Source organism: Acartia tonsa, chromosome 1 (assembly GCF_053477335.1).
Source record: "Acartia tonsa isolate MP-2025a chromosome 1, ASM5347733v1, whole genome shotgun sequence".
NCBI classification, from domain to species: domain Eukaryota; kingdom Metazoa; phylum Arthropoda; class Copepoda; order Calanoida; family Acartiidae; genus Acartia; species Acartia tonsa.
In genome coordinates this window covers 32,630,821-32,647,120 of record NC_137260.1, presented here as the reverse complement: position 1 = coordinate 32,647,120, position 16,300 = coordinate 32,630,821, and the positions used below count along the sequence as shown (strand labels likewise).

Below are 16,300 nucleotides of genomic sequence, written 5' to 3'. Positions count from 1 at the left end.
TGTTTTTGCCGGTTATGGTGCTGGAAGCGCCAATTTTTTTTTAACTGAGAATAATATCTTAAAAAGTTGTAACTATAAACAGTGAAAAAAGGGACAAAAAAATATATATTTTTCAGGCCTTTTCAAAAGGCAGTTTTGAAATCCCGTTATTTCATAAAATTTTTAAAAATGCTTAGAGAATGGCTTGGAAGTTGAATTTAGGTGTTCTGCATATTTCAACTTAAACTTAAGATATGATATCCCAAAAATCTTTTGTCAAAGTCTACTCTACACCTAGCGCTGGCGATTTCATTTTTCACAGGTATAAAATGCATGATTTTAGAAAACTGCCTGGCGCTAGGTGTAGAGTAGACTTTGACAAAAGATTTTTTGGATATAATATCTTTGGCCTTATGTGTTTAAATTGTAATATGCAGAAGGACTTAAAACCTGCACATTACTGAGATATTGTTAAAACTGCCGTGCTACCGTTATCTGTTGATATTTTACATGTCTGGCGCTAGGTCGCCAGTAGAGATAAAGAGCTGAAATTTTGTACATGTATTTCTAGGCCCCTAAAGTAACTTTTTAGGTTAGCAGAAAAATGAAATTCGAGAAAGGGTATTTTCATGAAAAGATCTAATGTATACTCAATTTTGAAGATGTATAAATTACCTGCATTTATCGTTAACCACACAAAACTGCGGATTAAAATTTCTCACTGCTCCAATCAAAGCGTCGGCTTCTGTCTTTTTCAACTTTACACTACCTAGAACAAAACAAGGATGACAACATCCATAAGTAGCGAAGCATAAACAATTAAATAAGAATTTAGATATTAGTTGACAAAAGCATGTATATTAGGAAAAAATCACGAAACCTTTTCAACATTTGTTTTTATATTCCAGTACTATGACTAACAGACTGACGGTCAAAGTAAATTACATACTGGATGCTCAGAACAACGGAAAATTTAATTTTGAAAAAAAAACGGACCATAGGGTAAGGGGGGGGAAATTTCGGTATTTTTTCGTTTTTTTTGAAAAAAAAATGGGGTAAATATTAATATTTTCAAATGAAACCAAGACCGGTAGAAAGCTTATGGAAAGGACTATCAGGTCCTAAAAGGACGTTATCCTAGGACTTTTAGAAGTTTGCCGAAATTGACCGCAAAAAAGTTACCGAAAATTCCCCACCAGCGGGGGAATTTTCGGTAATTTTTTTCAACCTAAAAAAATCGACGAAAAACGGCCAAACGGCCAGTCGAACATAAATAATCATAATTAGTATAGGTTATAGGGATTATCCACAAAAAATTTCATAATGATCGGACTATTCCTTCTATGTTAAAAATGAATTTTTTTGAAAGACGCGAATTTTCGATTTTTTTTTCGAAATTTTTTTTTAGAAAAACTTAAAATTAATATAAGAAAAAAACGTATTTATTACTTTTTAGGCCTGATCCTAAAAAAGCTCACATTAAACTATAGATTTAGACCCAAAAACATGAAAATTGATTAAAAATTGACCTCAATAATCGAATTTGAAGCAAAAGTGTCATCTTTGCAAAAAATCTTGACTACATTTTAACCTTAAAAAATCGATGAAAAAAAGCCAAACGACCAAACAAGCGTAATAAATCATAATTAGTATAGGTTATTGGGATTAACCACAAAAAAATTCATAAAGATCGGACTATTCCTCCTATGTCAAAAATATTTTTTTTTCAAAGGACCAGAAATTTTGATTTTTTCCTCGCAAAAATTTGCTTCAAAAAATAAAATTAATTTTTTTGTTTGTTTTTTATCTGTTCTATTCATTTTTAGGCCTAATTCTTAAACAGTCCATATGGAATAATAGATTTGACAAAAGAAAACATGAAAACATGACCTTAAAAGTTGAATTTTAATTTCTTTTGAAATTACCGAAATTTCCCCCGGCGCCAACTTTGGTCATTTTTGAAAAAAATATTAACTCTATTTTAAAGCTCTCAACGGATTTGGAAACAGCGGGCAATTCTTAGTTCAAAAAGTTTTTCGGATCAGCTCTAGGTCTTACCAATTTTTGTGTACGTCGATCTTTACACAGTACACACCTACTAAAAAATTTTTGGAAAAAAAAATTTTTTCGTCCGACTTTGAGACCCAATAAGTACCCTTAATATTCATCTCACAAAAAATTTTATACTATTTTGTAGGCAATTTAATAAGGAACAAATTTGCTATTATGTTTTTTTCTGTCATTTGAAAGGAACATGGAGAAAAAGGTCATTTAATGAAGGTAGGTCGAAATTACCGAAAATAGCCCCTTACCGAAACTTCCCCCGCCTTACCCTAAACACCAAAGATATGAAGAAAAATGTGAAAAATATAAAAATAGCCAAAAACCTGCAAAAAGGCAGTCTGACCGCCATTGATGTGTTCTTGAAACGAAAGGAAAATTGAATTTTGATATATATAACTGAAAAACTTTGGAAATTGGGCCATAAACACCAAAGGTATGGAGAAAAATGTGAAAAATACAAAAATAGCCTAAAACCTGCATAAAGGCAGTCTGACCGTCATAGTTGTTTTCTTGAAACGACAGGAAATTTAATTTTGATTCTATTACTGAAAAAATTTTGGAAATCGGACCATAAACACCAAAGATATGGAGAAAAATGTGAAAAATACAAAAAAAAGCCTAAAACCTGCTAAAAAAGCGGTCCCATCGCCATTGATGTTTTATAGTTAATTGTGCTCCTTGATAATGGGAATGTTGTCAAAAAATTTCAGTCTTTTAACTTTGATAGGAGCCGAGAAAATCACGTTTCCCCCAAACTAAGACGGACATACGGACATTTCAAATTATAGAGTAGCTTCGCTACTAAAAAGACTTTATTTTTTTTTTAAATAGGTACTACTTAAAAAACTTAAAAAATTAAAACGAAAAAAGTTACTAGTTTAATTTATAAACACAAGTTGAATGATGGACAAAAAAACGCTCTAAATTAGAAATACAATATAAAAACATACCCAAATTTTAAAGTAACTTTACTACCTAACCTAAATCATTAGAATAAATTCTAACCTTTATAATAGCACTTGAGCATTAGTTTAACAGTTTCAAATTCTATTTCAGGTAAAAATATCACCAAAGGTTCTGCTGGACAAACGCCCGAGGCACCGGTCATACTAAAATTTCAATACAACTTACTTGGGTGATTTAATAATTGAAATATTTTGGAAGTAACGAAATTAAACTGGATAAACGGTGAAACTTTTAAATTAAATAATTAAAATTTATAAATCTTACAACAGTCATCTGTAATCAAAATTTATAAAGAAAATAGGTGGAAGTCTAAACCTGGCTAAAATGTGACAATCACTCTTTTCAAAAAAAATATTTAATGCATTCAAGCAGATTTAATTTTGAGGCTTCGTCGCGGATGACGATCCCAAAAAAATTACCTAATAAAGAGATATTTCCAGAAGTCGTCCTGTGCCAACACAATCTAAGCAATTATTTGTACCTGACTTTAGTGTTCATCGTGAAAATATTATAAAGATGTTGCTTTAATATGAATGGATCCCATCACTTAAGTTGAAAAAAATATCAGAAAGTCCTGGGGTAAGGGGGGGAAGTTTTGACACATTTGCGTAAACCTGGTGTATAGGTTTTATCTTTGGACAGAGAGGATAGGTTATTAAAGATAAAATCATTCTTATATGATGAATTTCCCCCAGATTTAAGATTTTTTAGATAGGCCTCCAGGTCCTGGAGCTCCAGGCCTCCAGGTGGTCTCTATACAGGTAAAAATTAAAAATAATATTTTTTTTAAAGAGTTAGAGGTTAACTTATAAAACAAAATATGCTTCTTTTTGATTGTTATTCACATATTTGAAGAAAAAACATACATATTTTGTTTCATAAGCTAACATCTAACTCTTAAATTTTTTTTTTTTTATTTTTACCTGTCTAGAGACCACCTGGAGGCCTATCCAAAAACTCTTAAATCTGGGGGAAATACATCATACAAGAATGATTTTATCTTTAATAACCTATCCTCTCAGTCCAAAGATAAAGCCTATACACCAGGTTTACGCAAATGTGTCAAACCCCCCCCCCCTCCCCTTGTTCCTTAATGCAAGAAGAAAGTTATTTTTTGTCTTCAAGATGTTATTTCAATTTCAAAATTTTGTTTAATGCTGCGAATAAGGGAAATGTAATTGTAGAAGTGGGGGGGGGGGGGGTCCTGAATTCAGGGTTTGTAATATTTATTTTTCACCTGTTTTATAGCCTGCTTTCCATCGATAGTAAAAAGTAAAATGATTTTTCAGAATTCCGAAAACCGGTTCTAATTCAATAGATATTATTCAGTTTCAAGCCATATTGGAAAATCCTTTAAAACTACTAAAATATCCATCCCAGACATTGTGAAGAGATATTATTCGTGTTATGAAACTACTGAAGGAGTAACTTCTTTTCCAGTATGGTTTCAAAACCAATTAATATCCGCTGGATTATAAACGGTTCTGTGCTATACTGGAAAATCATGTGTCGTATCTTATTACAGATAATTTTCTATAAATAAGGGGGGGGGCACATCTGACACTTTTGCGTAAACAGGGATTATAGGCTTTGTCTTAGGAGTTATAGGATAGGTTATTTGGGGAAAAAGTTTAGTTTTTGGGTGTATTTTCCTTATATTTAAAAAAAATTTTGATAGGTCTCCAGGTTCAGGTGCTGCAGGCTGGAAGGTCACTTCTGGACAGGTATAAATGAAAAAAAAAATTTTGTTTGAAGAGTTAGAGATCAACTTATTAAACCAAATATGCATCTTTTGGGATGTTATGAGCATATATGAAGAAAAAATAAAAATCAGCCTCCAGGTTCAGGTCCTGCAGGCCTCCAGGTGAATTCTGGACAGGTAAAAACTGAAAATTTTAAATTTTATAGTTAGAACAAAACTTATTTAACAAAAGTTGCTACTTTATGGATGGTATGAACTAATTTGAAGAAAAATTTGAAATCGGGCTCCAGGTACAGGTACTGCAGGCCTCCAGGTGGATCCTGGACAGGTAAAAACTAAAAATTTTCACTTTTAAAGTTAGAGCATAACTTATTTAACAAAAGTTGCTACTTTTTGGATAGTATTAACCAATTTGAAGAAAAATTTGAAATCGGGCTCCAGGTACAGGTACTGCAGGCCTCCAGGTAAATTCTGGACAGGTAAAAACTGAAATTTTTTACTATAGAAGTTAGAACAAAACTTATTGAACAAAAGTTGCTTCTTTATGGATGGTATTAACCAATTTGAAGAAAAATTTGAAATCGGGCTCCAGGTACAGGTACTGCAGGCCTCCAGGTAAATTCTGGACAGGTAAAAACTGAAATTTTTACTATTGAAGTTAGAACAAAACTTATTGAACAAAAGTTGCTACTTTTTGGATTGTATTAACCAATTTGAAGATAAATTTGAAATCGGGCTCCAGGTACAGGTACTGCAGGCTTCCAGGTAAATTCTGGACAGGTAAAAACTGAAATTTTTTACTATTGAAGTTAGAACAAAACTTATTGAACAAAAGTTGCTACTTTTTGGATAGTATTAACCAATTTGAAGATAAATTTGAAATCGGGCTCCAGGTACAGGTACTGCAGGCCTCCAGGTAAATTCTGGACAGGTAAAAACTGAAATTTTTTACTATTGAAGTTAGATCAAAACTTATTGAACAAAAGTTGCTTCTTTATGGATGGTATTAACATATTTGAAATCGGGCTCCAGGTTCAGGTCCTGCAGGCTTCCAGGTGGACAGGTTAAAACTAAAATTTTTTTAACTAATTAAAAAACAAACAAGCTTGTTTAAAATTATATAGTAAAGATTCTTAAGCTTCTATGGCATCAAATAAAGATTTTTTCTAGTCTTCATTCAAATAATCTTGGGCACAATGTTTGTGTGCAAAAGATTTGCGACAGATTTTTTCTCAACGACGATGCTCATGCTCCTCATGAGATTGATGAGAAGTTTGTGCAGAAACATGTGGTTTTATTGGCAATTCAATCTGACAATGAATAGATGATGTCTAACTTGTATCTTAGTTATAATTGTCTATTTTAACAAAATTTGTTTGGTTTGTTTGTTACTTTTAAGTTAATTTTGTCAGAAAGTTTTCATATCCCTTTTTTTATACTTGATAGTTAAAGAAAGCCTGCAGGAAATATGCCGCTCTAATTGCTGAAAGACTGCCACAATAAGGCTTAATACCCCAAATTTGAAGCCTGCAGCTTCAATAACTTTTTTGTATCAAATTGAGGGTATTGTGTTGGATTTTGGTTGGATTTTTACCGCAGTTAGAGCAGTGTATTTCCTGCAGGCTTCCTTTAGTGACTGACCTGTTGACAGTACGTTTTTTTATATATATTCTAGTCAATGCTTAATATTTTTTTTTGCAGATATAATTCAAAATGTAACAAAATGGTTGGATTTAACTTGAACCTTGAGCCCGATTTCAAATTTTTCTTTGTATTAGTTAAATAGATATAGTTCTAACTCTTTAGTTAAATATTTTAATTTTTACATGTCCAGAATTCCCCTGGAGACCTGCAGTACCTGATCCTGGAGCCCAATTTCAAATTTATCTTCAAATTGGTCAATACTATCCAAAAAGTAGCAACTTTTGTTAAATAAGTTATGCTCTAACTTTAAAAGTGAAAATTTTTAGTTTTACCTATCCAGGATCCACCTGGAGGCCTGCAGTACCTGAAGCTGGAGCCTGATTTCAGATTTTTCTCTAAATGAGTTAATACTATCCATAAAGTAGCAACTTTTGCTAAAGAAGTTTTGTTCCAACTATAAAAGTAAAATTTTTTAGTTCTTACCTGTCCAGGATCCACCTGGAGGCCTGCAGTACCTGATCCTGGAGCCCGATTTCAAATTTTTCTTCAAATATGTTAATACCATCCATAAAGTAGCAACTTTTGTTAAATAAGTTTTGTTCTAACTTCAAAAGTAAAAAATTTCAGTTTTACCTGTCCAGAATTTACCTGGAGGCCTGCAGTACCTGAACCTGGATCCCGATTTCAAATTTTTCTTCAAATTAGTTCATACCATACATAAAGTAGCAACTTTTGTAAAATAAGTTTTGTTCTAACTATAAAATTAAAATTTTTCAATTTTTACCTGTCCAGAATTTACCTGGAAGCCTGCAGTACCTGGTCCTGGAGCCCGATTTCAAATTTTTCTTCAAATATGTTAATACCATCCATAAAGTAGCAACTTTTGTTAAATAAGTTTTGTTCTAACTTCAAAAGTAAAAAATTTCAGTTTTTACCTGTCCAGAATTTACCTGGAGGCCTGCAGTACCTGAACCTGGATCCCGATTTCAAATTTTTCTTCAAATTAGTTCAGTCCATACATAAAGTAGCAACTTTTGTTCAATAAGTTTTGTTCTAACTATAAAATTAAAATTTTTCAATTTTTACCTGTCCAGAATTTACCTGGAGCCCGATTTCAAATTTTTCTTCAAATATGTTAATACTATCCAAAAAGTAGCAACTTTTGTTAAATAAGTTATGCTCTAACTTTAAAAGTGAAAATTTTTAGTTTTTACCTGTCCAGGATCCACCTGGAGGCCTGCAGTACCTGTACCTGGAGCCCGATTTCAAATTTTTCTTCAAATTAGTTCATACCATCCATAAAGTAGCAACTTTTGTTAAATAAGTTTTGTTCTAACTATAAAATTTAAAATTTTCAGTTTTTACCTGTCCAGAATTCACCTGGAGGCCTGCAGGACCTGAATTTTTTATTTTTTCTTCATATATGCTCATAACATCCCAAAAGATGCATATTTGGTTTAATAAGTTGATCTCTAACTCTTCAAACAAAATTTTTTTTTCATTTATACCTGTCCAGAAGTGACCCTCCAGCCTGCAGCACCTGAACCTGGAGACCTATCAAAATTTTTTTTTAAATATAAGGAAAATACACCCAAAAACTTAACTTTTTCCCGAAATAACCTATCCTATAACTCCTAAGACAAAGCCTATAATCCCTGTTTACGCAAAAGTGTCAGATGTGCCCCCCCCCCCTTATCATATCATTTGTTAAGCCCATGCTTCGTCCCCATAAGGCTATCAAAACTAGAAATAAACTTATTTATTTTTCTATCCGCGGGAAAATGTCCATAATATAATGCGATTAATAACTATACTAAATTGACAAGACAGGTAAAAATTTCCTTGTGCGCTTCAATTATCAATTTTTCTTTGCAGACAAACTTAATGTCAGGCGCAAGTTTAGTTTTCAAATCATTAAAATCTGGATTATAATCTCTGCTGTACATTTTTGAATTATTTTCTGATTTACACATTTTAATAGATTCTGAAAAAATGCATTTGAAACTTAATGGAACATTACATTGGATTTTATTTAAATAAGACAAATTATATTGATCATATATCAGTAGGAATATTCAACATAAGCATAAAAATTAAGTGTGTGATAATTACGATTCTTCCACAACACGTTTCGCCTTCTCTGATTTATATTCCACAGTTCCTTCCTTCAAATATCTATTTCTATTTGCTTCGCGTCTCTTCTTACTTGTTCTGATGATGTAGTGTTCATCTCTGGCATTCTTCACATAACCAGGTACATGGTGGTGACGGTGAATACGGGCAATCTGAACAAATACAATAGATATTGGAGATCTAGATGGTCAAAAAAAACCTTAATCCGTCCATTTAAAAAAAAATTCTAGCAGACAAATACCTTTGCAAACGTTTATTTATTATGTTACATTCTGCACAAGATTTATTTTTTGCAATTTTTAAAAATTCTATTCCCTCCTAGTTTTTTTCCAGCAATGAAGGGGGAAAATGGACTTTCAGAACTCTTTATTTTATTCATATTATCCCCCCTCCCAAGTATTATTTTAGTTTTTTCACCTAAGAGGGGGGGAAATAGAAACAAAACTGTTTTTAGTTCTAATTTAACATTTTTTTATTTCACCCCGTTTTAGCAGGGTCAACAATGCAAATATACGCCCCTGCGATTTAATTTACCAACGAAAAGCTTTATCCTAAGTATACGACAATGTTGCACTCTGAAAAATATAGATAAACCTGTGGATGTTGGCTGTACTTCTCTTTCAGTTTCTCCTTGTAATTCAAAGATTCACGTTCTCGATGGTTCAGTATTCCTAGTTTTTCACTTGCTCTCGCCTTCCATAATCTCAAATTCATTTCATCAGAGCTGGACACAATGTACTAAAAAACACACCCAAGTTAAAATTTAAAATATTGTTTGCATAAGAAGTGGTAATTTAATCAATTTTTATCAGTTGTAAACATGCTATTAAATGGATTAAAAATTCTAGAAAATTGTATTCATACAGTGTGTTTTTTTTTATGAGAACTTTTTTGAAAGCAATTTTACCCCACTTATAGTTATCAGAATTTAATGATTAATAGCTTATTTTCTTCGTTTTTTATAACCATTTATAGAACATCAAAAAAACATTTCAGTTTTTATTAAAAAAGTGCAGAAAAATCAAAAATTCAAAACCTAGGTGTCAACATCTAAATATGGTTTTAGCGCATTTTTCTCATGCTCGAATCTTCAACCCTTTGCAAGAATGACTGCAAAACGCTTCAAAGTTGATATACAGAGTTAAAAATTGATACATATACTTTTTGGGACATGTACTAGAACATATCTAAGTTTGAAGGCCATATCTCAACCAAGAAGGGAGTACTGGCCCCCCAAAGTCGACTACTGAAAATCCAATTTTTTTCTTGCAAAGGGTAGAAGATTTGAGCTTAAGAAAAACGCGCTAAAACCATTTTTAGATGTTGACACCCAAGTTTTGAATTTTTTATTTTACTGTACTTTTTAAATAAAAACTGAAATATTTTTTTGATGTTCTATAAATGGTTATAAAAAACGAAGAAAATAAGCCATTAATCATTAAATTCTGATAACTATAAGTGGGGTAAATTTGCTTTCAAAAAAGTTCTCATAAAAAAAAACACACTGTATTTAAGGACTTTACACCCCAACTAGAGAAATATCAGCTACCCCCCTCCCCAAGGTCAAAATCGTTTGCTAGCCCTGCATCATATTTAGAATAGCAAAACATTGAAAATGAGAAGTATCTTAAATCTTTTAATATACACACAAAAATAATTTACTTTCCTTCATGACTCAGACTACAGTATAATGACTACAGTATGATGAGTACAAAAATGCTAACCTTATCATCATTTGAAAATAAAACTTGAGTTATCTTCTGCATACGTTTGGTGTGATAAACATCCCGGGATCTTCCAACATTATAGGGAAATATTCTTATAGTTTTGTCATAGCTACCAGAAACTATTTCTCGACCTGAACAAAGTTTCATTTGGGTTTTTAATTAACTCTTGATAACTTCATTTTTATTTTCTGACTCAAGCAGCATTGGATCCCCTGCTAAAAGGGGGAGGGGCCGGGGGAAGGGGTTATAAAATATGTGGAAAGGAGAAAAAATGAAAAAATAAAGAGTACAGAAAACATTTTTTCCATTTCTTTTTCCTTTATATTTCTGGGGTAAAGACTAAAAAAATATGTGGATGGGGTTACAAAAACGAATAAAATAATGAGCGAGTATTGAAAAAAAATTCCATTTAAAAAAATGAGGTGGGGGAGGAGGAGGATAATGAAATTTTATTTTTCACGGGAATAACATGAAACTTGTGCAGAATACACACCTCTGTCAAACAGTCTAGTAGGAATATATGTTTCTAAAGCATTTCAAACCATCTATAAGAGTTAAACGTTTAACTATATGGATAAAGCCGAACTCTAGATTTGCTGAAATGCTTTTCATGATTAAGTATTACCTGTAGGGCTATAATCAACATCAATGACAGCATCAACGTGATCAGTATACATCAAAGTAGGAGTTTTAAGAAATCTCATATCCCAAGAATAAAGACTGTAATCATCACTTGCTGTAACGAACACCATGGCTTCCATTGGGTTCCAGGCCAGAGCATTGGACTTCAAGGTCATTACAACTTTTCTGAAAAAAATGATGGAAATCTTATTCTTTTTTTTAAAAACTTTTTTAGTTTTCAGTTTTAAGTAAAAATTTTCTTAATATATTTTTTTTCTCTTATGTTTCAGGAGGCCATTTGGTATTATTTTGACAAATTTTCTGGATAATTTTTTTTATTTCGACTTTTTCATTGAATCATAAATTCATAATCCGAAAGATGAAATTTTCCCAGATTCTGTTTTTTGGTCCAAAAATGACCTAATTGAGATATTTGGTCTAAGTGTAAGATAGAATGGTCGAGAACAAACAACTACTTAAAAATGTAACATTAAGATTAAAAGATTTGTTAATATACTTGACATTGCCTAAATATAATTGTAAATAATACCTGACGGGTCCAACATCTCTGGTGTCATACAACAAAATAGAATTATCATTAGCACAGGCACCCAGCATGTCTCTTTCAATAGGATTAAATTTCACAAAATGTATGGAGTCTACTCCCCATCGGAACGTTCTAAAATATTAGACAATATCAATATTAAAAAAGAATTGATTTAATCATAAGAAATTCTGCTCAAAAATATGTTGACCAAAAATTTAACAAGATTAGTTTTCAAGAAAACGGCTTCCTTTTTGAAGGGGAATACACACATACAAACCCGTAAAAGAGATGAAACTTACAATCCAATCCAAAGATAAAATTAAACAGAGAGAAACACAAGTTTCGTTAGCAAAGAAACAGAACGACTAACATACAGACAGACACACGGACAAATAGACTTATTGGCAGGGGTGTATATTCTGCACAAATCCCCCCCCCCCCCTATTACAAATTTTTTTTATTTTCCCTCCCCCCTATTTTTTGTCACCAAGTGGGGGCGAAAATGGATAAAAGATTAAGAACTCTACTCTATATTTTATTCATTTTATCCCCCACACCACACATTTTTGTGAAGATTTTTACACCAAGTAGGGGGGAAAATGAAAAAAAAAATGTTCAGTTCTCTTAGTATTTACATTTTGTCCCCACAACCACATATTATTAATCACCCTTAGCAGGGTCAATTTTGCAGAATATACACCCCTGCTTAATGAATATCTTTATTTTGAGGTCGTAATGACGAGGAAGCATTGAATTTTTCTTTTTATTGGTGCAAGAAGCAAAACTGTAGGTATGCCTTTATAGAAGAATTAAGAAATAATAGCTAGTTATAAGCTAGCTAAATATTTATAATTGCAATCTAATGTTAACTACGTGAAAGAGACACACCGCATTCCCTGTCATCCTTAACATCTTGATGTTAGGTAGAAATAATACCTTAGAGGAACTGATCTTCCAGTCTCCCAGAGTTGTGTATTCTCGCCGCAGGTAGCAAATTTATCTCCTTTCTAAAGAAGTGTTTCTATATTTTCGTGGAAATTAGATTATTCCCGATAAGGAGCTAGCAAGTTCTTGATCATTATCAGGTGTGTATACATTCTGGATGAAATAAAAGGGAAAAGTAGGTTGCGGGTAAAATCCGTAAAGGTTGTGTGTTTTATGTTAAAAACAGTAGTAGAACGATAAAAAATGATATTTTTTTTTTTAAATTTGTTGTCTATAGTTCTTTTCAATAAGAAACACACATATTTAGTGAATATTATCGTTCTACTACTATTTTTAAGCCTTAAAACACACTTTTACGGATTTTACCCGCAACCTACTTTTCCCATTATGTCAGAGGGGTAAAAAATGAATAAAATGAAGAGTACTAAACATATTTATCCATTTTTTCTCCCTCCTTAGGGTAAAAACTAGGAGGGGAAAATAAATAAAATATTTTTTAGCCGGGGATAAAATGAATCTTGTGCAGAATATACACCCCTGGTATTTTGGGACTGTGAACCTTAAACCGATTAAGTCTTGCGATGATTTCAGGCTATTTTTCTACCATTGTCTTTGATAGCCATAGCTCACAATTTTTTATATTATTATCTTTGTTTACCTGCTGACAAGTTAGACCCATGACCATATTTTTGCAAACTATTGTATCAACAGGTTCCTCGTTAAATTCTTCTGTATTCCAAATCTTGACAGTTTTATCGTCTGCACAAGACATGAGCCTGGACCCGTCTGTTGTATATGAAAGGCCTCGGATGAAACCATTGTGTCCTTGCCAGTTGTTTGTACATTGTCTAAAAATAAATCAATGCACTAAACATAGCATTACTGTTTTCTGTAAGGAAATTGTAAGGGCCGTGTTTATAAAATTTAGAAAAATATAAAATAAGAAGAAAGTTCCAAGAAAAAAAGCATTAATTTGAAAATTAGATTACTAGCACATCAGACTTGACATTTTGTAATTAATAACTAGAAAAATCATCCCTGGAACCCGTACAACCCATAGCCAAATAACCCTAAAGGGGTAGTTTCACGAAATGCATTTGAACTTAATTTAGTTAACCGAATGTTTTTTGCTAGTTAATGGGTTAAAGTATATTTATATGGCATATATTTAAAAGAATTTAAATTTTCTACCACGTAGTTTTAAAAATATCAAGTCTTGATATTTTAAATACTACGTGGTAGAAAACTGAAAATCTTTCAAATATATGCCATATAAATGTAGTTTAACTAATAAACAAGGAAAAAATATGCGGTTCACTAAATTAAGTTCAAATGCATTTCGTGAAACTACCCCTTTATAGGGCACTTAGATTGTTTATTACACAAATTGATACTCGTCTGCTATATTCAGAACTAAAGCGAGTTAGCGGCATTTGATGCGCTAGTACCCAAAGTCAGTCAGAACCTGCTAAATTCTTGCACATTCCCTTTAAGCCAGTACCCAAAGTCTGAGACTCCTAAAAATTGAATATTCGATCCATTGTCCCCTCCCTTACTCTCTTCAATGATACGACAAATCTAGCCTACCTAACTTTATTTTTGAATTTTACAATCTAACAATAATTTCCAATAATTTAATATTTTAATGGTAATTCTTAACTTTCTATTCCTTAAATGCAGAATATCTAAGTTTTCCTGTCTGACTTAGACAATCCAAAGACTTGTAATGCTTGACTTTTAAAAATTGTTTATAAATTCTAAAATCCAACCTTTGTGTGAGATCCCACAATCTAACTTCGCCGTCAGCAGAGGCGCTTGCAATAGAAGATAGTTTCAGAGGATGCTTGGCCAAGCAGGATGGAAATTCTCGATGTCCATCTAGAGCCCCAAGAAATGGCTTGGCAAATACTTTATCAAGCTTTACAGCGTTCAATGCGCGTTTATATTCTCTCTGGGCTTCGAATGGATGCTCAACTTTACTAAAAGTAAAAATATAAATTAAAGTTGAGGTACCCAAGCAATTTAATTTTAGGTACTTCTCCCTTAGCATTTAAGATAATTGAGTGAAATGAAATTTTCCCCTTGCAGCTAAAATCTACAATTTACTATCTATTTAAATATTTATTATTGGACCAAAATCTTTATTGTTTAACACCGTCACTAGACTTTAATAAATTGATAACAGGACCTAGAATAGAAGAAAACTTGGTAGCTCAAGCTTCACACAAAAAAACAAACACCTACTACTCAGGGAGTAAGGGAGGGGACAATGGGCAATTAATTCAATATGAGAGTTATCAAAGAAAGGGCATAAAATCCAGTTTAATCCAATAAATTTGTAGGAAATTATAAAGGGATTGTTAATTGAATAATAGATTTCCATAGCGTCATGTAAGGTGAAATCACAACTTGTTTTTGATTAAATATATTGAGGTTTTTTGGTGTGATTTTTATATTAAAAGATTATTGGACCCGACCAGCTGCTAGCAAGAATATGACTGCCCCTTTTAATTCTGTTTATTTCCCTTGCCCCTTACCCTACCTCCCTTCTCCCCGTCTGCTACATTCCAAACTAACACAACTAACAAGTGTTTATTTCCCTTCCCCCCACTTCCCTTATCCCTTCTCCCCGTCTGCAATATTCAAAACATACATAACGAGTAGCGGCATTTCATGCGCAAGTCCCCAAACTCAGTCAGAAACTGCTAAATTCTTGCACATTCCCTTTAAGCCAGTCCCCAAAGTCTGAGACTCCTAAAAATTGAATACTTGATCCATTGTCCCCTCCCTTACTCCCTGCCTACTACTAATCAGAAGAACTATTTTGACGGCGGCAAAAAATGGCGGTGGTATGCGGTTAAAGTTAAATTAATTTAAACCATGGTTTTCTATGAATAAAATCTTAATATGTTAAGCATTTATGATGAAATATAGGTAATCAAAATTTTTGTTGGGTTCTAAGGTTAAAAAAAAAAATAACACGCCAAAACATAATCAAATGCTGTAAATTACGAAAGTATGCTTATAAAACTGTTTATCATATTACCAGCTACCATCCCTTTTTCTAAATTAACATTTTTAATTGAAAAAGTTTACTTTTGTGTCACAGCAGTTTAAACCCAACAAAAATTTGATGATATATGTATAGCCAAAAAATGTTTAACATTTAATTTTTTCGTCATGTAAAACCATAGTATTCTTATTTTATTTTATACAACGATATTAAACATAACCCTATATATTCACCACAAAAACATGTAAAACACGAATAGTAGGTGCTTAGAATAGAATCACTTATTCTCGTTCTTGCATAGTCAACTTTCATTTCAAAATCTGCAGATTTTAAAAATGCGAAGCTAATAAAGGTAGCAAGACAAGAAAGGTGATAAGGCCCCACCAATAGAAATTTCCTGTAAGAACTAGGCAGACCTGCTATTGGGTAGAAACTGTACACATTTTGGTATGAAAGGCCTTTTTTATTTCTTCCCAATAAAAAAAAAGTCTGCTTTAAACGGTCGAATTTCTTAAACAAAACCCATAGATCAAATAGTTTCAATAGCCTTTAAATTTCGTAATGACCATTATAAATAACATTACTCCGTAACTTTCTATGGATTTTCAATAGAAACGTAGTTATACACAGAAAATCTTTGCTCAAATAATCATTTTTGCACAAGACACCGAATAGAAAAATGTTGTGATCCGGTCCAAAGTTCAATCTTAATATTTTAAAGATGGTGCAAACAATCTTCGAATTCATATCGGTACACAATCAACCACATTCCAACCGTTGAATAAAAATAAGGAATAAATGAACATGTTATCAAACAACCTGTAATTCCGGTGGACTTTGTGAATGTCAGATTTGGTTTCTCGAACAAAATCCTCCGGACGTCTCGCCAAAATTTTTACCTTCATATTATATCTGAAAACAAGAGGAATAGTTTCATACAATCATAAAGATTTTAAAGA

The 16,300-nt window shown here is 32.3% G+C and overlaps 2 protein-coding genes across 2 annotated transcripts in view; both read right to left on the bottom strand.

Annotated features, from left to right (window-relative positions):
• Positions 1–8,338, bottom strand: part of LOC145330576 (uncharacterized) — a 23,638-nt gene extending 15,300 nt beyond the window's left edge. The window contains exons 1-4 of the mRNA XM_080175206.1: positions 8,199–8,338; positions 3,429–3,474; positions 3,049–3,152; positions 655–748 (exon numbers count right to left, since the gene is read on the bottom strand). Coding sequence (XP_080031332.1) covers positions 655–748; positions 3,049–3,152; positions 3,429–3,474; positions 8,199–8,328 — 374 coding nt within the window. The 5' untranslated portion in view covers positions 8,329–8,338. The remainder of the gene's footprint in view (positions 1–654; positions 749–3,048; positions 3,153–3,428; positions 3,475–8,198) is intronic.
• Positions 8,338–16,300, bottom strand: LOC145330583 (DDB1- and CUL4-associated factor 13). The gene is made up of 9 exons (XM_080175219.1): positions 16,161–16,300; positions 14,098–14,307; positions 12,987–13,176; positions 12,320–12,390; positions 11,387–11,515; positions 10,841–11,022; positions 10,213–10,346; positions 9,083–9,226; positions 8,338–8,640 (listed from the first exon to the last, which is right to left on the bottom strand). The coding sequence occupies exons 1-9, from the start codon at positions 16,244–16,246 to the stop codon at positions 8,464–8,466; spliced, it is 1,323 nt and encodes a 440-aa protein (XP_080031345.1). The 5' UTR covers positions 16,247–16,300; the 3' UTR covers positions 8,338–8,463.